This window comes from Sceloporus occidentalis, unplaced genomic scaffold (genome assembly GCF_023333645.1).
Source record: "Sceloporus occidentalis isolate IW3139 unplaced genomic scaffold, rSceOcc1.0.p SCAF_68, whole genome shotgun sequence".
Classification (NCBI taxonomy): domain Eukaryota; kingdom Metazoa; phylum Chordata; class Lepidosauria; order Squamata; family Phrynosomatidae; genus Sceloporus; species Sceloporus occidentalis.
The window spans coordinates 56,948-82,053 of NW_028317048.1; the positions used below are offsets into that span (position 1 = coordinate 56,948).

The 25,106-nt window shown below is 39.7% G+C and overlaps 1 protein-coding gene across 1 annotated transcript in view; it reads left to right on the forward strand.

Annotated features, from left to right (window-relative positions):
- Positions 1-19,814, forward strand: part of LOC149286462 (neurobeachin-like) — a 72,650-nt gene extending 52,836 nt beyond the window's left edge. Inside the window, exons 8-18 of the mRNA XM_089494008.1 lie at positions 615-767; positions 2,620-2,787; positions 6,535-6,624; positions 7,779-7,971; positions 9,095-9,166; positions 10,466-10,621; positions 10,759-10,929; positions 14,850-14,951; positions 17,941-18,137; positions 18,584-18,735; positions 19,724-19,814. Coding sequence (XP_089350134.1) covers positions 615-767; positions 2,620-2,787; positions 6,535-6,624; positions 7,779-7,971; positions 9,095-9,166; positions 10,466-10,621; positions 10,759-10,929; positions 14,850-14,951; positions 17,941-18,137; positions 18,584-18,735; positions 19,724-19,814 — 1,545 coding nt within the window. The remainder of the gene's footprint in view (positions 1-614; positions 768-2,619; positions 2,788-6,534; positions 6,625-7,778; positions 7,972-9,094; positions 9,167-10,465; positions 10,622-10,758; positions 10,930-14,849; positions 14,952-17,940; positions 18,138-18,583; positions 18,736-19,723) is intronic.
- The last annotated feature ends 5,292 nt before the right edge of the window (positions 19,815-25,106 follow it).

Genomic DNA, 25,106 nt, shown 5'->3' on the forward strand with positions numbered 1-25,106 from the left:
CGGCCGGTGGCATCAGCACCCAGCGGCCGTTTAGATCAGTTTTCCAGCAGTCTGATGGCCGCATAGTGATGGGAGCAGCGTGAGGGGTGAAAGGCGAGTGCGAGGGGGCGGAGCCACTTCACTTCACTTGCCCCCCAGGCCTTAGGCTGCCAGCACTCCCCTGTAACAATTTGACTTACAGAGACACCAGTGTATAGTGGGGACGGCCATAAGCTTGATTGTAGTTTTCTTGCAGAGCAATGGGTTTTGTCTCCATGTCCAGTCCATCCCGCCCCCCCCCCCGGGTTGTACATGTTCAATATGCTACATATTAGATCCCATGTAAGGAATGTGGGAGCTTTATACTCATATTCCAATTCTATTTTTATAAACTGAGATTCAGATCACTAGATCAGGGACATCGGCTTGGATGCTGTTACTATAGAAGTAAAATATAACACTTATAGCAGCCTGATTCAGCAAAATTGATCCTTATCTTGGGACCACAAGCAAGACAGCTGGTTTTGATGTTTTTATTTTTTTTTAAGGCAGTTATTTGCTGATTTTAAATGAATTTTTTAATACTTTTCATTTCAAATAATCATTTTCTGTGATAATTTGTGGTTTTGTTGCAGGAGCTGATTCCTGAGTTCTACTACCTGCCAGAGATGTTCGTCAACAACAATGGATATAATTTTGGCGTGAGGGAAGACAATGTTGTCGTCAATGATGTAGACCTTCCCGCATGGGCAAAAAATCCTGAAGATTTTGTCCGCATCAACAGAATGGTAAAGTGTTATGCCAGCAAATAGCGTGTGGACTGAACGTTAATGATGTATTTGGTAAAACTAGGAGGAAAAATAATATGGATGTTCACAGATGATTTAAAGCAGGTCTGATTTCTGAAACTAAATTGTTCTGGCAAAGCCCGGCAGCCTGATGGCCTGTAGGATACGGCATTCACTTTATACATTGGGGGGGGGGATACTGTTGGGCCAGTTTTATCACCCATAGAAAGGCAGTGTGATTACTGCAGACCGTCTCATGAAACATTAATAAGCCCGCGTCCTCAATGCTAACGTGGTTACGGTCTGACCCCAGTGATCGCGCAAAGGACACAAGCATTAAGTAGTGCCTGATAACATTACCTGAATGCCGGGTTCATCAATCATAATCTACCAGTTGAACAGAGGCTCACAGATGCGCATCCACAGCCTGGCTCAGCCTCTCGGTCCCTGCGGACGCGGACGGGCGCGGAGTGCCAGAAATAGAATGCCGATGGGTAATTTATTAAACAATTCCGTTATCTGTAATTAATGGGATACACATTGCACACATGCAATTAATGGATGTTTATATAAACATTAGACAAAAGTCTAATGTGTGTGTGTATAAATAAGAATATACACTACCGTTCAAAAGTTTGGGGTCACTTAGAAATGTCCTTGTTTTTGAAAGAAACACAAATATTGTCCAATAAAAATAACATGAAGTGGATCAGAATTACAGTGTGGACGTTGATAATGTTGTAAATCACTATGTGTAATATCTTCATAGACGTACTGAGGCCCGTTATCAGCAACCATCACTCCTGTGTTCCAATGGCACGTTGTGTTCGCCAATCCAAGTTTAAGTTTAAAAGGCAAATTGATTATTAGAAAACCCTTTTGCAATTATGTTACAAAGCTAACCACTTCCTTGTTTTCCCATTAAGTGACCCCAAATTTTTGAAAGATATACTTGTATGTATATATATTGATTTATATAGCACAGTACTTTGGGGTGGGTCACGATGAAGTTGCTTCTCAAGCACATTGCTCGAATATCCAGCTTACCCCCCATGCCACCCAATAATTTAGGAAACGCTACCATAGCAAAGAAAATGGTTGTAGAGACGTCCAACGCCCTTAGACTATGACCGCTGGTTTCGAACATTTCCTCCTCTTGAAGTGCTCATTAGATTGATGTGATAAACTAAATTTATGGAGCAGGAGAGGTTTTGTGTACATAGAATACATATGTATTCCCTAGTGTCCAATTTGTTCTACGCACATAATCAATTCTTTACTAGGTGCAAAATCATGTATGTGTAGCAAGGCACGATTGGCTATGGCTTCTCAAAGACGCCATCTCTGCCTGTGGAGTTCGCAAAGTGTTAAAAAATCAATAAATAAAAAATATATATAATATATATATATAATATATATAATACAAAGCTGATGCAGGGAAAAAGAAATATGAATTACCACCCCCTCTAGCCACCTAGACCCCTGCTCTTCACGTAATTAGATAACGCAGGCGATTCTCCCCGGCATGTATGAATCTTTAAAATTCCACTAGATAAAGACTAAAAAAATCTCTGAATACATTAAATCCACATCTCTGTGCCGACATCAACACCGTTTTTGTTATTCTTGTATATCATATCATCATGAATACATTAAGAGTGATTTATATGTATTGATTTTTTTTTTATTATTTGTAACAATTTAAATGTGATGGATGCGAGGGTTAACTTAAAGAAGCTTAGATCTCGGCAGATATTAACTGTTTTCTTAGTACCAAAGACATGTTTCTCACTGGAACCCACATGATTAATGGGCTGTATGTGAATATTTTTATTCTTTTCACTCTTTTCAGGCTCTGGAAAGTGAATTTGTGTCATGTCAGCTGCATCAGTGGATAGATCTCATCTTTGGGTACAAGCAGCGAGGCCCGGAAGCTGTGCGCGCGCTAAATGTCTTTCACTATATAACGTATGAAGGCTCCGTGAACTTAGACAGTGTCACTGATCCCGGCTTACGAGAGGTAAGAATCATTTGATGCCGTTACCCCCTGCGTTTCACACGTTTGCACGTTTCATAAGTAACATAGAGTTTGACTCCATTGTAAATACATATTCTCCCATTCGCTAACCAAGGGTTTATACCGTTAATTCTAAAATCCGAGTGGCTTATCCACAAGTCAATTTCATACAAGTCTATGTAATTCCACTACATTTCACCATCATCAGAACATAGCAAGGTTATGTTATGAAGATCACATTCTATCAGAGGGGCATCATTTCTGAACCGAGGCAAAAGTTCTACTAGTACTTTCTGAGAGAGACCCTCAAATGTCCAAAGGGACCTCCGAAGGCTCCGGGATGTATAGGAGTGTCCTGACATATTCGGCTCTAAACTGTAAAGATCTGAATGAAGAAATGTCCAGGCTTTGGATCACAGAATGACTATTTGGGCCTTACCAATTTATACTGGGGAAATTGGCAGAAACGATAAAATATTATTCATTATTTATATTCATATATGTGTGTGTGTATGTATATATATATAATATGTATGTATGTAAATGTGTATATGTGTGAATACATTGTTACTGTATTTTGTCTTGCAATGTTCGTATTTCTTTATCTTCGGTTTATTTTTGAGCATATATACCAAAGCCTTCATATAGCTAGCGAGCTGAATATTTAAATCTCATGTGAGAAGCAAAAAAGTGCAACAGCTGCGAGATGAGTTCTGCCGAGACGCGGAACCCTCCGCATCCTCCATTCCCCGAGATATCTGCCATCTGCTGCATGTAAAGCAGTCATTCAGACATCGCCAGGCCGCGGCCTCCTTACTCCCGGCACACGCACCCATAAGCGCCCATATCCTCAAAACTGGCTGCCCTCATGTTTTACTCATTTCCTTTTTATTTGCCCCTTCGTGTTTGTGTGTAGATATAGCCCAATACTGAAGAGAGTTATTTGAAACAATATTGTTCACAAGCCATATGCATACAGCATAAAACAATGACTTATTAAACGTGCTATCTACTGATATTATCACAACAATGATAACCCCACACACACACAAATAAATCCAAATAATATACAATAATATACCTGTTTTGTATTAGACACACGCTGTTGTCTTATTGTATGAGTGACATGAAGCTCCCACTGAACATGATGGGTTCAGTCCTACATGAAATCAATACAGTATTACTAATATCCGGGGGGGGATGTCAGATGCCTAATTGTATTGTTTTGTCGCACGTATACAGTACACGGTTCACCCCAAAGTACACATATTGTTAAATGGATACAATCTTCTAGATTTTTGTGCGACACGTTTCCTGTCCGTGACGTCTTCATGCGCAGGTGTAGGGAGCATCGGTCCCGTGTTTAATGAAACATACACGCCAAAGCGAATGCTAAAATGTGAAGAGCCGCTGGAGGCTATTGATTCATTCCTAGTTGACGGGTGGAATCGCGGCTGCAGCACTAAGCACAGCAATTATAGCATTAAAATATCAGGAGGTCAGAGGAACAGATAATATTCTTCCCGACGTCAGATTAAAAATTGACACTTTGACAGCACGGGCTCTCTGGCTGAGAGAACGATGACGGCTTAACTCATATTGCGCTTGTAGAGCCATGCTTTATAATGAACTTTACAATGACTGTCTTCTCCTGCCGTGAAACATGACAGGACACTCTCGATACAAAGGCCTGTATCGCTCCCTAATATGTAAACATCAATTATGTCGGGTATTAGATACTGTTTGGAATTGTCTTCGCTGTGAAAGGACATCATAATCCTGTCACATTTATTGCAGCCATATTCATTTTATTGATTAACATCCAAGCCGTTAGGGCTTTCCGGTGTATTCTTCAGTCAAGCACTTCAGCATGTCTCTTGGTAAACCTCAGTTTACAGGTAGTTGTAAAAGTGTGAGCAGCTATAAGTAGCGTGCGTTATCTAAGAATAATAAACTGTTTAATATATATATATATATATATATATATATATATACACCAACGTATATTCATTGAAAATATATTGACTGCTCCCTGTAGACTCAGCACTGAAGTCCTATCCCAAAAAGGTTTACTTAAAGTTTACTTTAGTCGGCATCCCCAGAAATGACTGTTATCAGAATAGGTAGGGAGCCATAGCGGAGTTATGTGTGTTTTATATATTCTATTATCCTTATGTCAAGAGTGAAAGAATGAAGAGATAAAGTAAAAATAAGCGTGTATTAAAAGTTTCAAGTTTATACATAGCAGAAGCAAGGTCACTGTTAATGTGCTTTTAATTAATAGTCAAAATAGTTTGTTTAAAAAAGTTTATTCCTGGTTGACAGAAATAATTTCAATTTTGCAATTAATATGATTTTTTTTCCCCTCGACTTGATGTATTTTCTGCCCTATGTTTACATGAAAAATAATGACACTGTAAACACCAAATGAACATGGTAGTGTTATTACATAGTGTATATTATGCTTTTAACATATTTTCGAGGCGGATAGGAAACTAGCAGTAGAATGAAAAATGCTATGAGGTTGGGTTTCTTTTTCTTTGCCTGGTCTGCTTGAGAAGATTCTGTTGAAGGCAAACCTAATTTCATGTGAAGGTTGGGCTTTTGTCCCCAAATACCTTCTCCTCCTCTCCTTTCCCAGACCCCTTCTGGAGTATTTCAGGTCATACGTCTGTGTCAAGTCACTTCTCCAGCGGACATATCTTTTAATTAGCATTAATTGAAGGCTAAGCTGTTGAGCTCTTGGACGGCCAGCGACTGCCCTGCCTGTGCACTGTGGGTTCCTCTAGATAATATTTGGAAGTTATTCTCCAGGGAGAGCAAACTATCTTTTAGTTCGGCCCATCTAGTCTGCCCATTTTCCTGATGTAGAGACTCGGTCAGTATTTGGTCTTGTCTATATCTCCTTTTCTGAGAGGCTGTTCCATTTATCTAGCGCTCTCTCGGTAAAGTAAAACATTACCTCAGACCTTCTGGTTCTAGGTCATGACCTTTTGTCCTAACGTTTCTCCCCTTCCCTCCTCTACCTTGGTAATTCCTTCACATTTTGTGCGCTAATTATTTTGACTTTTTGCTTTTGGCCATTTTTCTAGTTAAAACTTACATTCAGGATAATGAAGAGATCAAACAGCTAATTGTTTTGGGGGGAAAAACACATTTATCGACATGCTTTGTGTCCAAATGGCAGTTGCGAGTTCGGTTGTAACACAACTTTTATTTTCATCAGTTGTCATATATATATATATATATATATATATATATATATATATATATATATCATCATGTTAACAATATTATTTGTCTAATTTTCAAGATTCCTGAAGCATATTTTATAAGAGATCCCTACACTTTCCTTCTTACTGGGGATTTTGTGAAGGTATCTGTGTGTGGGACACATATTAACCTGCACACGTGTGTTCCCTGAGAGGCCGAGAAATCTGAGCCTTAAACTGCATGTCACCCCAGGTTAACAATCACATATAACCCGGCTCTCGCAATGGTTATTCGGTTAACTGAAGCATGCTTGAGAGAGAGCAAAGCTTGTCTACAGACATACTAACACTTGGATGAGTCTGCAGCCCAAGAGGACAGCACCCGTGATTTATTTTTATTTTTTATTTTATAGTTTTTGTATATTTTTTTTTTTGTTTTTCATGGCTGAATTGGGATGCGCTTGCTTTGTCAAATAGTGGTGTTGACCTATCTCTTTGATGCATATTGATTATGACAATCACTCGTCTCTCCCTGCAGGCCATGGAGGCACAGATACAGACTTTTGGACAGACGCCATCTCAGTTGCTTATCGAACCACATCCGCCTCGAAGCTCTGCCATGCACCTGGTGAGATATAATGGCTTGTTGGGAAATGTATTTCTTATAGAAGAAAGGATCTGTTCTTGACTCTTATACCCTGCCCTATGGGTTTCCCCATAGGCCGTTTTCAATGATTTTGTGTTATGATGGAAAGCTATTTTCAGTAATTAATTCTAGTTTATGGATGAATTAATGCTCCCACTACCAGGTTATATAGTATTTTGTCATCCTCAATGGTGTCCAACCTTCACAAATGTATTTAACATGAAATGAAATCCAAATCTCCCTCTATTTACGATACCCTGTCAGATGACAGTGACCTGAAAAATAATATCCTACAATCCTACGCTACAAATGGTCTGCGCTCATACCGGCCAAGCAGGTTCTGGCAATCTTCAAGGCTTCTGCATCAAAGAAATCTCACTCTTTATACCTTTTAATATTCACTCGTTTCTGCTGCCATTTCTTTTTAGTGCTTTCCAGTGCATATATGTTGTGTGTAGTATATACTACTTTGAAGGCAGCAGTTTTAAGGTTTATACATAACTTTTATGAACAACATTGTTATTTAAAAAATCCTCGTGAAACAGATTGACTTTACAATGATAAAACTACCGTCGGCCCTTTGAATCTGTCATTTTCTCCATGGTACGAACTTTGTTGATGGTGTTGCCTGCTCTGTCTCCCCTGTTTTAGGTAGAATTGTAGTCCTTGTTTCATTTTTTTTCCAGCTGGTGTCTCTGAACCTCTAGTTCACCTGTTACCATATGACTTGGTCGTGGTATCATTGTAGAGAGTCTGTTTTTGGAAGTTTGCAGGCTTACCTCTAAACTTCAATTAATCTACAGATCCACAGTGCCTTTAATTTCCACAGTTAATGTATCTAAGAGAACAGTTATTAGGGGATGGGTATTTACTAATGAAATGTTTAGTATTGTGGGTATTAAAGGTAAAAAAAACTACCGGTGGATGACTTTGTCTTAGTTATTCCAACCTATAACTCCTATCATCTGCAGTCATCTCCGGCACAGCTAGATGTCCATGGGTTACCGGCCCTGCTATAGTATTGTTATACTAGCGCACTATACCGTTCCTCTTCTCCTAACCTGCTTTTCCCTTAGACCCGTTCACTAACGATGGTATCCCTTTTTCTCCCCTTTTCCTCTCCTTTTATTCAACAGTGTTTCCTTCCGCAGAGTCCGCTCATGTTTAAAGATCAGATGCAGCAGGATGTTATAATGGTGCTGAAATTTCCATCCAATTCACCAGTTACACATGTCGCCGCCAACACACTGCCCCATCTCACCATCCCAGCGGTGGTGACTGTGACCTGCAGCAGACTGTTTGCCGTAAATAGATGGCACAATACCGTCGGTATGTATTAACCGCTTCTCCCATGTTGCTACGTGTAGTCTCATGTATGCCAGACTCAGTGCTAAATGAGATATATTGATACATACCCAGCGATAAACACATTTATGCGCAGAAGGCAGGTAAGAAATTAACTGTGAGATCAGGCAAGTGGCTTCATCGCTAGAACAAAGCATCATGCGTTGAGGAAATAGCACATAGCGTGTGTAAACTGACACTTTGCTGAGATGGTATAAGCTTTTTTTATGTTGAAGAACTTTTCATTCCAGTTAGAATTCTTTCCACCGGTGGCCGGATTTTGTCAGTGTGCTCCCACGGTCAATACAAATCCTTACATGTACTTTCAACATGTAAAGGTACATTTGCTTTCAGGACCTGGGGCCTCTTCAGCTCTGAAGTAATCAAAACTTGTGTAACTTTACATGTTTTTTCTATGTTGGCCCAATGGAAAGTATCTACCTTAGCTAAAAACTCAATTTTCTCTTTGGCTAATACGTCGGTATCCATCTTTCTTGTTAACGTGAACTTTCACTAAGAATTTAGTGTCTAGTTTACTGTGTAGTTGGTTGAACTGTGTTTGATTAAAACATACATGTGCAGGGGCAAGGTCCCTCAACATGGGTTCAGAAAGAAAATGGAGTAAAAAGCTAAAGCTTTGGACCTACTATGTCATCTACTAAGCAGACTAGAAAAGCTGAATGTTTGCTATCTGCGATCAGTGCTTCTGTGTAGAATATATTTACATTTAAAAAATCAATGCCAAAATAATTTAACCAGGTAGTAAATCGAATATCAGGATTATGATTCACTTTTCGTATCCCCATCATGGTACATTGAGCCGATGTAACGTTCCCATGCAGTTGCCAGAGGTTTGGGGTAAACGGGCGATAACTTCTAGAGATTACCAGCAATAAGATATGTTTTCTGTAAGGAAAAAACATTCAGGGGTAATGTTAGATTTGAAGACGAAGAATCCTGTTGAACTTTTGAATGAGTAAACCAAAATGATCTTTGACGGAGGAAGCGATGTGTAATAACATGAAGCAAGTTTCCTTGTCTGTTGAGAATACGGCAATACGTGTTCTATCCAAGAAAAATGTTTCTGACAATCTCTCCTGGTATTTAGGCCTGAGGGGAGCCCCAGGTTACTCACTGGATCAAGCCCACCATCTGCCCATCGAAATGGATTCATTGATTGGTATGTATTAATAACATCCTATACATCAGCAATCATTGCGTATTAATCTCAACGGTAACATTGCAAACATATCGTTTTCTAACCACATTTAAAAAGCATTCTTTTATATATATTTCTGTTTTAAATTTTTACTCCTCGGGGGGAGATGTCAGATTCAGGGATATTGTGACAGAAATTAAAATGTCTTTCCTGTTCCTGATTTAAAAGGACACCACGACGTCCGATACAGCCCCATCTATAAGAATGCATGTTAAAGTACATTGTAATTCATTTGCGTATGAAGTGTTTTGTAGATTGTATGATAACAAAATGACTCTGTGACTAAACACACATACATTGTATCTTATTGTTATTAATTGCCTTCCAGTCATTAGTTTTAATTGTGTGTTAATGGATTTCTTGCTGAATTACCCCCTCATCCTGCCATGTGCCGGCGGCACCTTCATCAGGGGTCTTCTGTGGCTGGAGGTTTAGGGAGGTTGGGGAAATAGTAGCTCTCCCTCTAACTGTCCCGAAATAAAGGGAGTGCGAGGTCTGTTCATACGGCTTCAGTACTCCTTCACACCGCGTGCCATCTGATTTATGCCGAGGAGCGGGATATGATGTCATATCCTGCCGCTCAGCACGGAAGCCATGCGCAAGGGAGCACTGAAACGGAACGCTGTAAGAACTGACCTTGCGCCCCTTCCAGGGGAATCAAAGGACAGAGAAGGAAAAAAGGTAAGGAGAGAGGTGATGTTGAGAAAAGGGGAGGAGAGCGATGATAGTGAGAGAGGCGAGAGAGGTGCCCAAGTGTGATGCATCCTGTGTTCTTAGCTGCCCCTGCATAAGGAATAATTACTCTGTATATCTTCTTCAATGCTAGATCCTTCAAAAATACTGTAAAAGAATGGGGGGGTGCCACTTAAAATAATTGAAGAGTATATGAAGGAGCTTGGCCTCTGTGGGATTTAGTACATAAATGAGGATGAACCTGAGCAGCGTCGCACATGTTATGGATAACTTTATCATGTGTGAGATCTATACGCTTAAACCTGTCATACGCCCACTGAGTGTCACATGTCCCAGCATGTGATTATGGCGTGTTTGGCAGATGGTGGTTGATTGTCAGCTATGCACCCTTAGCTGACCTTCCCTACGACGTGTCAATAAATAGATTTATTCCTTACCAGTACACGTTCCTTTCACATGCAGATTTGTGCGCGTGTATATATAATATATATTTATAGATATCCGTAATATGTAGAATCATGTGTATAGCAGGTGATTACATATTACACTTCTGTTCTTTCTCTACAGCCAACAACTCTGGAGTTAACAAGCGCCAAATCACAGACCTTGTGGATCAGAGCATTCAGATCAATGCGCATTGTTTCGTGGTCACCGCTGATAACCGCTACATTCTCATTTGTGGCTTCTGGGACAAGAGCTTCAGGGTATATTCAACAGAAACAGGTGAAGCTACAGGCCATGCTATATGTAGAATAGAAGATATATGTTAATCTAGTTTATTCTAAAAAGATAAGACTTAACAAATAAAAGGTAGTAATAATAATATGTAGTAAAATGTCTTTTCTGGTTCGTTTTCGTAGGGAAGTTAACCCAGATTGTCTTTGGACACTGGGATGTGGTCACCTGTCTTGCAAGGTCCGAGTCGTACATAGGTGGAGACTGCTATATTGTGTCAGGCTCTCGTGATGCTACACTACTACTGTGGTATTGGAGTGGGAGACACCATATCATTGGAGACAACCCAAATAACAGTAAGTACCGGTTATTGTAATTATCATTGATTGTTGTGGCATCGTGTTTCACAGTGCTTGAAAAATGGCCCATTCCACTAAGCTTGTTTTAATACATGTCCTAGTAAATGTATACATTGTGAGTTTTTCTAGGGTAGTAAGGTTTGGTGATATAACAATCCATATTGTATAATGGCATCATGTGTACATTTTCTGTTGACCAGAAAGTCACATTGATGAAGACATGTATGAGTAAAAAGGGATACCTTGCAATCAAATGCACCATTCATCAGTAATGAGAGCTTTGGTAGTATTTGAGAGGTTGGTGGCTTATTTATAATGTATCTGCTATTCACTTTCATGTTCCCTGTGCGCATAATGCACTCTTACTTATAGTTACTCTTTGAGCATCAAGGGGTTAAACAATGCATTACAAGTGTTACGTGTGCTTTGTATACGTTTGTGTGTAACGTTCCCCTTGGTCTGTATAGAATTAAAAGGAAATAATTCATTTTCAATTAGCTAGGCAGGGAAATGACAGCACTTGACAAACTGTTTGTGGATGTGAGGCTGACCGAACATTAGTTTGCACAATTGGCACGCCAGCTCTGCGAATCAACGCTTCTAGAAGCAAATTAGGACATGTTACTTGAAACAAAAATGATAGCAAGTTTCACAATGTAAATTAAATCCAATTAGTTAACATCGTTAGGGCGACTATAAAAATAGACGCTCGTGAAAAGCTCAGTAGAGGATTAGATTTCAAAACCCGTCTTAACAAATCCTATGCGGTATATGTAACAAAAAATATAGGCTGCTTTAATTAACTGGGCAAGGTGATATTTTTAAGACAGTTAATTATCCATTTCAGCTTCACTACCTCCAATTAGCAACTATGTAAAATTAGATAAAAAGAGGGCTGCTTATTTTTTAGGTCGCTCACTATAGCTATCCGTGCAGAAAATGAATAAAAAAGAATAAGTAAATAAGAAAAATAAAATCAGAACAACACAATATGTAGATTGAGTATAAATACAAATTACTTTTCCCTATATAAGGTGTGCGAACAATACCAATATATTTGGACCATCCTTTGGCTAATTTAATTGAACCAGGGGCCATTATTCTGAGTCTGAGGCTGGAGAATGACCCTGTGCACTTAATTATATAAAGCCCCCCTACAACTATGCAGCGCTGCGGACACATTGGCATCATGATGGTCTTGGCTACCTATATGTATTATAAATATTTAATAAAAATACAATTCTGAACCTATAGAGAATTATATATGCCTTATCTATCATGCAAACCTCTACTCGATGAGCAGTTTCCACTCTTTATTAAGATATAGAACTCAAGAGCAGATAACAATCATTCATCCCCTCTTCTGTCTGTCTATGGCTGAGCGCACATTTACCAAAACAGAAGGTTTGCAACTGTATGCTACACAATAACCCCCACCCAGTGACGTTAAATCAGTATCGGCGTATGAGATGGGGCCAGCAGGCACAGTCACATACATGGACATCTATTTTAATGTATTTCACATATAATTATGCAAACCAGTATCGACATAAAACATTGGTGCGCAGCTCTTCAGAAAGCGCTATTTAACATAGACTGATCCCCTGTAAAGTACATCATGTCACTAAAAACAGTGCTCATTATTTGTGTAATTTACATAAAAGAGCAAGTCTTCTATTGCTCTATTTTTCTTCTTGCCAGACTGCTGCAATTTGTCCTCTTAAATGGACTGAAATCGTGTTAATTGTACATGTAGATAAATTGTTTTCTAATAGGATTTCTGCTGCTAAGTGGTCTTGGTAGATAAAGCCAACATCAATAACGATTGACTGTAAATGTAACTTGTCTTGTAAGAAGCTTAGTTGAGAGCGCTGGTTCTTTGCTCTGACCCCGTGTCTGCATGTGATTAGCCTCCTTCGGTGTCTTTCACTCAGACCTGTTTTCCCGATTAAAGATCTGCCGGCAATTTTTTGATGGGAAACCCGGAAACCTGAAGGCTTGGAGCTTAGCTGAGATCTTCCGATGATTGTGGTCCAGATGTTACGTTTCAGGTGGCTCTCTTCCCTCTTAGACATTAGAGTAGATCACTGACCACAAAATAACCCACGATCCCTCCGCTGGCAGGATTGGTTTTATTTGCACCATTAACAGTGCTTAACGTAGAGACACCAGGACGGGGGAGCCGGGGAAAAACATTGATTTAAAAAATATTATGAAATGCATTACCCTTTAAAACTTTTTTCTGCTTTGGGTTTAGAATTTAATAATCTGGCTACATTAGGTCCACTTTGATCTTAAAATATCCTTTGCACAGCCATTCCCGATTATTTTTATCTGTGGTTTATTTTAGTGTTGACTTGTATCATATCTGAGCCCTTGCCTCACGAGTCCTCGGTTTATAATCCAGTATTTATTAGAATGAGCCGGAATCAGCTTGGTAGCTGCCTACAGCCTGACTGCCGGCCGAGCAGTCACAATATATTGCCAGACTAGAATGCCTTGGGCTGCTAGCTGTGTGGGTATGTGCCCCATAACACCTCCAACGTGAATAAAAGGAGAACGCAACATATAAGAAAGTTAATTCACAAGGAATTTTTCCAGTTGAAAGAAAGATAAATAGTAATAAAGCTGCATCTGTGTGTATCTAAAAACACGGACTGTGATCGAGTCTACATGTCGCAGGCAGATGATACCACAGTAGAGCAGAAGGGAAGACGGAACAAAAGAAGCGTCTGAAAAACACTTTCACAATTCCAGAAACTAATTTGAAAGTGCTAAAAATTAATTTGCGCAGTTTAATTGGAACCAGTCAGCTGCCGTAAGGAGAGACGAGCAGCGCCTCCGGCGCGTGCTGAAGGCTGATTGAATTTTTTGTCAGGTAAGTATATGCTGGACTCGCCACTTATCCTCCCGGGCCTTTCTCCGCAATATATTACGTCCAAGCTTTGACTGGTGTTCTTTTAAAGGATCAATGCTATTCATGTTGTCTCCCCAGAGTCTGAAATTTCATTGATCGGGGGGACTTCTCCTGACACTTCTTATTACGGCGCTTCCAGCAGGGTAGCCGCCAAAGGTGTGGGTCTTATCTTCTAGCTTCAGATTACTGAACTCCAAGATAGGTGTATATATGTAGGTTTCCTGTATATGTGTATGTATATATATACTTCTTGAATGAAAATCTTTGTATTGTGTTGAATTATATGCAAGCTTGTGTTTTTCCATTAGAATGTAGCTTGCGTTTGATTGCTTTTCTGTAGAATTTGAATACATTGTTGTAGCCACAAATACAGCCTCCCTCTTATGAAATAGTTTTTCTTCCATAGGAAATATCATTTGTTATTACGCCAATAATGTCCCCATACAACTTTTGCTGTGTTTCGTTGTGCAGCGTTTTGCTGAATCGGCTGAGCTTTGCACAATAAGGTTTGTCCCCCTATAGGACATCTTCACCTGAATCTGTCTTTGTTCTTAGCCTTTAACCCTTTGCTACATCTATCATTTACAATGTGACAGTGCGCCTTGCTGAATGTTGAATGATTACTGTGTTTGGCATCTGTTCCCTGAAAGCACTTGTCCTTCTTTTCAGCATACACTTAACTCGTTGACTCTTCCATTTATTCCACAGAAATGACTTAGTTTGCAATTTAGTATTTGCAGTACGTGGTTATTTTTGGTTCTATCCAGATGATTTACAGTCTCAGACTTATTTTGTTAGTATGTCTGTTTGGTATCAGACAGTGAACCAATGGTAAATCTTGTTCTAATATATGCGTGTACATCTAATACTGATGGTTATAGCAAGGATATTGGGCCAGCTTCTGGAAGTTAATTATTTTTCACTTTGCCAAATTTTAGGCAATTAAATGTTTGCGTGTGAATCATTTTAACGTAGGGATTTGTTTTGATCTGTTTTCTAGGTGATTACCCAGCTCCAAGAGCCGTCCTCACCGGGCACGACCATGAAGTTGTTTGCGTATCCGTGTGTGCCGAGCTGGGTCTTGTTATCAGTGGAGCTAAAGGTTTGTGTTGTTTAACTGTATCTTGTTTGTTTTAAATATCTTGGGTTTGTGGGCTACAATATGTGTTCTACAATGCATCATATTCCTGCTACGTCTAGTCTGCTTATAAGACCTTTGCGGCTCTACGAGGTGCCAACCAACAGACTCCGCAGCAGACTGATTTTGCCATTTGCTTGTTCTCAACATATGGTGTTTCAGTGTGTGTCAGTATATGGTGTTAGCATGGCGGTGAGTGTTACAGTAAAGTGTTAACATGAGTGTGTGTCAGCGCATGTTAGTGTGACTATGTATGTCAGTGTTATGGTGTTAGCATGAGTGCGCATGTCTGCGTGTGGTGGTAGCATGACTGTGAATGTTGTTGTGTGGTGTTGGTGCCAGCATACGTCCATGTGTATGATGGTAGTGTGATTATGCATGTTGATTCAGCATATTAGCATGAGTGTGTGCCACCATATGTTTATGTGAGTGTGGTGGTGCATGGTGTTGTGAGTTTGCATGACATTGTATCGTGTTAGTGGTGCCTGTGAGAAGAGAGGAGAGGGGGGAGTGGAGGAAAGAGAGTGCGTGTGTGGGTTTTAATGTATGTTGTTTAGGTTAATGGGTGTTAGAGGGAGTTTGCGTTTTAGTATATGTGTCTGTGTTGGGGGCTGCGACATTGAAGAAAAACGAATCCGTGGCTCACCCCTGTTTATAGTTTTATATATATATATTTATCAATATATCAGCATTTGGTGATACCATTTGTTATGACCTTTCTTTTTTGTTTTGGCATAGCTTTCACATGTAATGGCATTAACAATGTATATTTAAAAAGGACACTTCATTATTATTCACTTATTGAGATGTCCTTTCAATCTATAACAAGAAAGGCGCCTTCATGTTAAGTTCCAACAAAGAGACATTCACTCATATTGTTAAATAGTTTGGTTTAAAGTGTTCGTATATAGTTAAGAATATTCACAGCATTTCTAACATGTTTCTTTGCGTGACTTCATCGGTATAATCAGCAAATGCTTTATAGTGAAGGATTCTGTATATAAGTGAGACACAGACTGGCCATTGGACACGCCAGGTAAATGCACCCTAATTACTGAAACGGACATGAACTGCCCTCCGTAATACATCGTTAATGCTGAGAATGGAGTCAATCAATTTGTAGTCCCCTCTGTTCCCCTGATTTGTACCTGGGATGAATGTTACGTTTTCCGTACTTGTGATTATTTTATCAAATATAACAGTTTTGTTCAAATTAACTATTTCTACAAAATAGAACATTACATTTTTAAACACGCGGAAGGATTTTAAGATATGAAGGTAGGAGCAATTGTAACAGCAGGTAATAGGTCTGTGTGCGTGTACGTACGTTGAAAGCGCATCAAAAAGTAACACACAAAATGAACTCAATATTGTGATCTTGAACACTCTGTTGTTGAAAACAATTATTATGTGAGATGTTCTATAGACAAAATTACAGCCCTCCTTGTGACTCCTTAAAATGCCAAATTACTTTCATTTACGTGCAGCCATGTGTGAATAATCTACATTTCATTGAAATAACAAAAGAGCCAATCAAGCCTAAACCCTGTTTTTTTTTTTTTCTTTTTACATCTGTGTTCTTGGTTTTGAAAGGCCGAGGCGGAGTGCTGCTGAGCGATGTCCACGGCTCTTGTAGTAAATATGTGTAGGACATCGTCCCGTGCAGCCGGTGACCTTGTCTGAATATTGTACAATTTGCTTTGAATAATTTAGCTCTTTGTTGTGTCCAAGATGCCTCTGACAAGTGCCACGGTGACTATATTGACTCCTGTGTCTAAACATATGGGCCAGATTCATTTCATTGGAAACAGAAGAAATTAGGAACTTCTCTACTCATCACTGCCATTTGTCAATAGCTAATTTGATGAAGATAATGATTTGGTGGCAACAGAAGTCATAAAATCAATGCAGGTCTTGAAAAGAAGACTCTAGTATGGGGTTGGCTAGCTCTTTCATTTATATGTGCTATTATCCCGAGTTGTTGTGATACTTTTGCCATTGTGTCTTAAGTCAGTAGAAAGTGTAGTTGGAGTAAGTGTAGTTGGCGAATAGGTTTGATCCATGGATTGTTCATCATTGGCGTCAGAACTCAAAGTTAGCACACTTATTTAACCAATCACCATTGGCAGGGGAAGTTCCAGAAAATTGTAGGTTTGTAATTGTGGTCCGACCTCACAAAAAAAGATAGCAGGGAAGACTACAGACCAGTAAGGCTGTAATAAAAGGTAATTGTGAATATGTAGAGAAATGTCTTGTACCTCAGGATCAGCATACGCTTTAACATTTTTATTAGTGATATTACACTAGGTCTTCAAGGTCTGCATCAGGGTAAATATTCCTGGTGGAATAAACCAAATGGCAAGTGATTTAAGTAAACTAGAGGAATGGTTTAGAGTGTGGCAGATGCAGTTTAATTTTGATAAATGTAAATTAATGCACTTTGTACATAAAAATCCCAAGGCAGAATATAGCATTGGGGGCACTGCTAAGAGAAGGACTTGGGAGATCTTAAAGCAGCCAGGCAAAGCAATAAAGCATCAAAAAGTGCCGCGGGGTGCTGGGTTGTATGGTTGGAGGCGTTGGTGTCAGGAAGATGGCGGCGGCTCCACTTTATAGATCTCTGGTCAGAGCTCATCTAGAGTATCGCGTACAGTTCTGGAGACCCCATCCCCAGAAGGATATTGGAGAATGTTCAGAGAACGGCTACCAAAATGGTGAATGGTTGGCTTCTTTGATTGGTTGACTAAGGATCAAAAAAACTGGCTTCAGTTAACATGACTTGAGTAGCTGTGAATTTTTTTTATGATTATGTTTCATAATTCTTGCTGATGAAAAAATGTAGTAATGAGGGCAGAGTGCCCGTGAGGTGGCACGTGGATTATAGGTGCTACAAGAGTGCCAAACCTGCTTATTCACCAATGTATTTCAACACATAAATTCTTCTGTTCTGCAGAAGGTCCATGTTTGGTTCATACGATCACTGGAGATTTACTCAGAGCATTGGAGGGACCAGACAACTGCTTGTATCCACGTCTAATTTCGGTTTCCAGTGAGGGTCACTGTATTATATACTACGAGAGAGGCCGCTTTTGCAACTTCAGCATTAATGGCAAACTTTTGGGCCAGATGGAAATCAACGACTCTACCAGGGTATGTGTGATCATGATAGATCTTACTATAGAGGTTTACCCGTGCACAAAATACATCACACACAGCTGTGAGAGGATACCATGGGGTTGGATCTTAAAAAATATTCATGTTAACTTCTTCCCACAGGTAAATAGACCCTATTTTGTCCACTTTGGGTGAAAAACATGCCATACATAATAATGGTTAAACGTGCATGGGATAGGCATATGGCTATGCTGAATATAAGAAAAGACTGAGGACCGATTACGTTTTGAGTCCTTTAAGCAGGAAAATGGACCAAATGGTTCTTGTTTCCCATAAACTAATTTCATTCATTCATTAAACTTCAGATGTAGTCTGTGGACTGTATGAATATATATATATATGTACATAAATGTGTGAAGCGTAGTGTATCAATCGTGCTTGTCTAATAAAGTCATTAAGATCGATATGTTTTGTTTATGAAGGCTATCCTACTGAGCAGCGATGGGCAGAATCTGGTGACAGGAGGAGATAATGGAGTTGTAGAGGTATGGCAGGCCTGTGATTTCAAGCAGCTCTATATATATCCTGGATGCGACGCAGGGATTAGAGCAATGGATTTGTCACATGATCAGAGGTAAGGCCGACAATAAGGGAATATATTATTATTGCACATTAAGGATGGTATCTATTCTTGGTGTTAACATTTATTGCCAAGTTAAAAAATACAGATAATATTCTTTGAATGATATAAACCAACAAACTATACAAATATTTAATTCAGCCTTATTATATGAAAAAGGCTTACTCGATAGAGTCAATATGAAAAATAGAACGTGGAATAGGGGGTGCCAAATATAGGACCTGCCCCGGGTGCCAATTACTCTAGATAGACCCCTGTTTTCAAGTCTTATGATTTCTGTCAAACATATACTTGGCTGTTGGGTGCCCCTGAATCAGCAGAGCTCTGAAGGAGGTTTGAGATTTTAACTCGCTTTACTAATCACTAAGAAGGACCGACACTAACAACTTTCTTCTCTATGAAAGGCTGATCTGGCCCTTTGTAGTGTAAGTAAATGTGTAAGGTACATTATCCCGGACCAGCCATGCTCTTCCCACAACAGAAGCTCAGTTGGGTTGGCGGTGTATAATTTATAGTTGAGAGGAGGCGCTAAAACACAACCCTCTCTCAACCACTCCTGTTAACTAGCCCTTTGTTGACCAAACAGCGGCTTTTGTGATAAAAGCACTTGATGCTGACTGAAATGATATATCTTTATGCATATAGTAGCTGACATAGTGGCTTCTGGGAAGTAGTAGTAGTGAAGTCATCCCACCGTTACTGTTTCTCGCAAGTTGTTGACAGTTCAGCCCGCTATTGATCTCAGTGTGGTATCTGTGAATGTTATGTTACCATGAGTGTACATACCCTTTAAGCGTATATGAATTAAAATAATTTATTTAAAGGTTATGTTTACACGTATCTGATACATAAGAGGAACGTATATGGAACCACGTGCCCTATTGTTAGTGTGTACCTGCTCAACTTCTGACTCTCCTGTACCTGCGGATCATACCTCTTTGAATATATCGAACTAACCATGGTCTATTTTTTGTTTTTTCAGGACACTGATTACTGGCATGGCATCTGGTAGCATTGTAGCTTTCAATATAGATTTTAACAGATGGCATTACGAGCACCAGAACAGATACTGAAGCGGACAGAAGTGCTGAAAGCCAAGTTGGAGCTCAGAGCACAAGAGGTGCTGAGGACAGGCATTGTCATCTCTGATGGAGAAGAGAGCCTACATTGACCTCCGTTGTACATTCCATTACACTCAGCAATAGCTGTACATTGTAGTCAGCAACCACTTTCCTTTCTGTGTCTTTTCCACAACTGAACACCAGCTTCTAACAAGCAAGCTTGTACCATGTAAAATAGGAGAGATTGGAGATGTTTGGTAACCTTATTTCAACATTATTTATTTTATGAAGAAGGTGGAAGGATGCGTTACAAAGAAACAATAGACTTGTTAACTTTACAAATCCTTGTGTCCAGCTGTTACGGTGTTTAATCCACAAATTTTTACATCCCATTTCCAGTCTCTTTTCAAGCTGTGAAAAAAATAAACAAAATAGAAAAAAATATGTTTGATACTTTGTACATCAGATGCACATCTTAACTTTAAAAGGGATACTTTTGTAAAAGTAAAACCTTGTATAATGAACAAAAACAAAAAATGTTTCTAAGTTTTATTGTGAGGCTACAATGTGCTCGTACTGTATACCCGAGATCGTGATGGAACAGGTATATCACGGAAAAGAGAAGGGCGCAGCTTGTATTGCAAAGGTTGAATTTGGGTTTATCTGATAATTTTAACATTTTACACCAAAATACGCTTTGCACTTTTTCTTTCATCTCCCTTCTTAGCAAAATCCCTTAAATGTTCTAAACTTAGGGATACAAAGCCATGGTTTGCCATATATCTTTCAGAAGAGACATGTTTGCTATAGTGCTTCTCTTTATTTATAACTGTGATGGAGTGCGGACAACATACCCATGGATTTTCAGAGGAAGAATCTTACATTTGATTGTGCGAGCGGCACTAACCCTTCTACCTTAGACAGGTAACCGGGTGAAGAGGCTCATATTTCATTATTTTAATAATTATTTCTATTTCTTTTTTTTTATCTAAGACATTAGTATAAAATAATTGGTTTGAAATCTTTCAAGAGATTGTGGCTGCCTCGCCTAAAGCCACATTGTCGGCCTAATACTGCCGTGACGGCTGTCAGAATATTGTCCCGCACATTCTACTGTTCAAATGCCACTCCCAGGGGTAAATTCTTTGTTTCTTCTCTGTATATTTGGTGACTGTAATTGTCATAGATGTACATATTGTGTCGGTAGGGCTATGAGGCATGTAACAGGAATGTAATTTTCTCAGAATTTACACTCACTTGCAGTCATTTTATTTATAAAGGAAAAAAAAAAATCAAATGAAATAACGGATTCTTTGTATTGGCACTTTGCACCGGAAAACATATCATTATTTATTGATGTGGTTAATTATTTGTCTCCACCTTGTATTAGTAAATTTTACCACTGAGTTTCTTCTACATTGCTGTTTGTATTAAAATTTGGGAAAAAAAATGAAAGAAAAGATTCTGAAAAAATGTTTTTGAGGAATCGCCGTAAATATTAAGTTATTCATCACCAGTCTGTAAGCAATATTTTGAGTTGTAGCTTAGAATAGGAGAATATTGAACACCTGGAACGCAAGTTTCATCTTAAATTCATGGTGAGATATTTTGGATATATCAATTCCTTAAGCTATTGTAACCATGTTTTATTGCAAAGATGTAATATATGCCAGATGTGTTCAGTTGGAAATAAAAAAAGAAAAATAAAATATGCAAATAACTCACTGGTTGTTTTTTTGTTTGTTAGTATTTGTTATTATTTTACCAGTTTTCATATTTCTTCCCCCCCCCAAAAAAAACAACTTTTGCCAAGCTACACATGGCCACACCCAAATAGTTGTTTTTAACCTTAGATATCAGCAGATGATCAGCATTAAAAAGCACTCACCTTTGTACCTTAGAAAGGCGTAAGACCTTAGGTAGTGCTGTCGGATGCCTTGTGGAGGGGCAGAAGCAACAACTACCGCTCATCACTGACAGATGTCCCCCACTGGAGTTGGCTGCTGTGAGCAGGACCATTTGGGTAGAGGAGAAATTACCCGCTATTTGTCCTGAAAAAAGTGTTAAGGAGTAACTTCCTTATAAATCTCCTTTCCAGTGCATGGCGGCTACTGATGCTGAGTAACAGGCTATGGCATATTGTTAGTGTTGTTCATTCAGAGGCCATGCTGTGTACGCCATGACGGCATGTGATACCGATACTCCTTCCTCCACCAGGCCGCTGCTAGTAAAACAAAGGGAAACTTTGGGGGTTACTGAGAGAGGAATGCGATTATAAAAGCAGAGAAAAGCTAATCTTTTAAAGGAGAGCAGTGAAGCTGCCACCAAAAATGTGCTCCTGGGGCAACAATTCACAAATGTTCTTATCCCAGTAGCAACGGATGTAATGGTCCAATCGTGGGATGTATTCTGTTGGCTTTCATGGCGGTGACTACTTTTAAAACATTACATTAACTTATATAACACCAGCAGGTTCCGTAGTGCTGTTACAATCAGAGTCAGTAAAATAATATAAAGTCACACACAATAACAAACTACAAATGAGAAGCGGGTCCTGCTCTTTCGACTTTACAGTCTAGTCAGGGAAGAATCATAGGTATTTATAGCTTTCATATCCCCTCTTTTTTAAAATAGTGACAGCTCAACTATTCCATATATCCCAAGTTTTCAGAACGCGCCACTTGTGGGGGGCTCCATTAAGACTTTTTTTGACCTATTGGAGCAATTAATCGTGGCATTTAGAATAACGAATTTATACATTAAATTGCAAATAAAATAAATGTCTTCTTCCCGCGACCTTTAGGGCTGTAGAACACTGAGGTTCTGAAAAAGTATTTGCCCCTTCTCAATTTTTGCATATTTGTCATGCTTAAATGTTTCAGATCATCCAACTAATTTTAATAATAAGCTGAGTAAACACAAAATTTAATTTTTAAATAATGATTTCATGTATAGAAGGAAAAAGCTATCTATCCCTACTTGGCCATATGTAAAAAAGTAATTGTCACTTGTCACATCCAGGCAGGGCCGGCCCAAGGCAAAATGCCGCCTGGGGCGAATTTTAAAATGCCGCCCCCCCCCCCTTATCTACCCTTCCTCTCCCTCCGTCCCTGCCGCCCCCCCCTTATCTACCCTTTCTCTCCCTCCGTCCCTGCCGCCCCCCCCCTTATCTACCCTTCCTCCGTCCCTGCCGCCCCCCCCCCTCCCTTGTACTTACCTTTCAGCAGTCCTGCGGCGAGTCTCCCTGTTTGGTCTCGGTGCCGGCTTGTAATGCTGAGCGCCGGAAATCTTCCGGCACTCAGCATTACAAGCCGGCACCGAGACCGAACAGGAAGACTCGCCACAGAGGAGAGAGAGAGAGAGGGGCGCCGAGCGGGTACTGACAGCTTGGTAAGCGAAAACCACTCGGCGCCCCTTTCTCTTTCGCTTTAAAAAAAAAAAGGGCTTGGGGCAAAGTGCCGCCCCTTCAAAAGTGCCGCCTGGAGCGGTTGCCCCACTCGGCTCCATTGTCGGGCCGGCCCTGCATCCAGGCATGATTATTGTCAATCCTATTGAATCGAAACATCAATGAAATAGAACCTTGCAAAGTGAAGTAGGCTAAAAGATCTCAAAAAGGAGCACACAATGCAGCAATTTAAAGAAATTGTAAAACAGATGAGACAGTCATTTATCTATCGGTCTGGAAAGGGTTACAAAGCCATTTCTAAGGCTCCGAGACTCCAGTGAACCACAGTGACAAACATTATCTACAAATGGAACTTGGAACAGTGAAGAGGTCGGCCTACTGAAATTCCTCCAAGAGGAGGTTTGATGACTCTTCCAGGAGGTCACAAAAGAACCCAGGGTAACATGTAAAGAACTGAAGGCCTTATCTGCCTCAGTCGAGGTCAGTGTTAACAATTCCATAATAAGAAAGAGACAAAATGGCATCAACAGAAGAGGTGTAAGGCAAAAATCACTGCTGAGCAAAAATAACACAAAAGCTCATCTCACATTTACCAAAAAAATATCATGATGACCCCCAAGTGTTGAGTGGACTGATGAGTCGAAAGTGGAACTTTTTGGAAGACACGGGTCTGATTATTAATCGTCGTAAAGCAAACGCAGCATTCTACAATAAGAATATCATGCCAGTAGTCAAAGACGGTGGTGGCAGTGTGGTGGTCTGGGGCTGCTTTGCTGCTTCAGGGCCTGGACCACTTGCCATAATGGAACCATGATTTCTGCTCCCTACCAGAAAATCCTAAAGGAGAATGTCCGGCCATCGGTTTGTGACCTAAAGCTCAAGCAAGTCCACCTCTTAATGGCTCAAAAGAAACAAAACAAAGGTTTTGGAGTAAAAAACCCTCCAAAGTGGCTGAATTAAAACAATGAAGGGTTGGCCAAAATTCCTCCAATGTAATAGACTCATTGACCGTTATCACAGATGTTTGATTGAAGTTGTTGCCGCCAAGCGTGGCACAACCATTTCTTATGTTTAGGGGCAATTACTTTTTCACATGGGTGATATAGTTTTTGAGTAACACACTACCTTCAGTTAATGAAATGATCGTGTAAAAGCTGAATGTTATGTTAACTCACGTTGTCTTTTGTCTTATATTAAAAATAGTTGGATGATCTGAAACACTTAAATGTTACAAAAATAAAATAAATCACTGCTCTGTATCAGAAGGCTTTTTAAAGCATATTTTTTAAAGTTAAGGTTGCTTCATGAAATCTTTTTAATAAAGCAACTCACATTATAATTTTCTTTCCTTGAGTAATCTAATCGGATGTGTGCTGAATAGGAGGGCTAATATTTCTTGACAGTTTGCCAGAAGCCATTTAAACTCTCTAATTTTTTTGGCAGTTGTTAATTTGTTCATAGCCTTAACAGGGAGATGGATACATAGATACAAGCAAACATTTTATGCAACGAGGCCCTTTATTGAACAAAATAGTTGTATCTGTAAATAATCAGCACGGGCCGCAAGGCAGAGAGAGGTAGTGGAGAGGTCTGTGGTTGTGACTGTGATGGCTGTTGAGGGCTCAATGGGGCAGCTCATGGGCTCTTAATGTAAGCTGGGCTAAAGTAACAAAGCCACCCTGGTACCTGGTAAGAACAAACAGGATAGACTTAGTTTTCCCACAGAAAACTCTTCTTGTTTATAGCTTGTTTGTCAACAGACATAGGTAAAACAATCCATGTGCATCAACCAAAATCTCTGGTTTGTCTTTTGCTGTGTCCCAGGTCTCAGGAAGAAAGGTGGACCCATATCTCATTCCAAAGACCCCTCTCATCTACAGCATGATTTTTTATGGTTT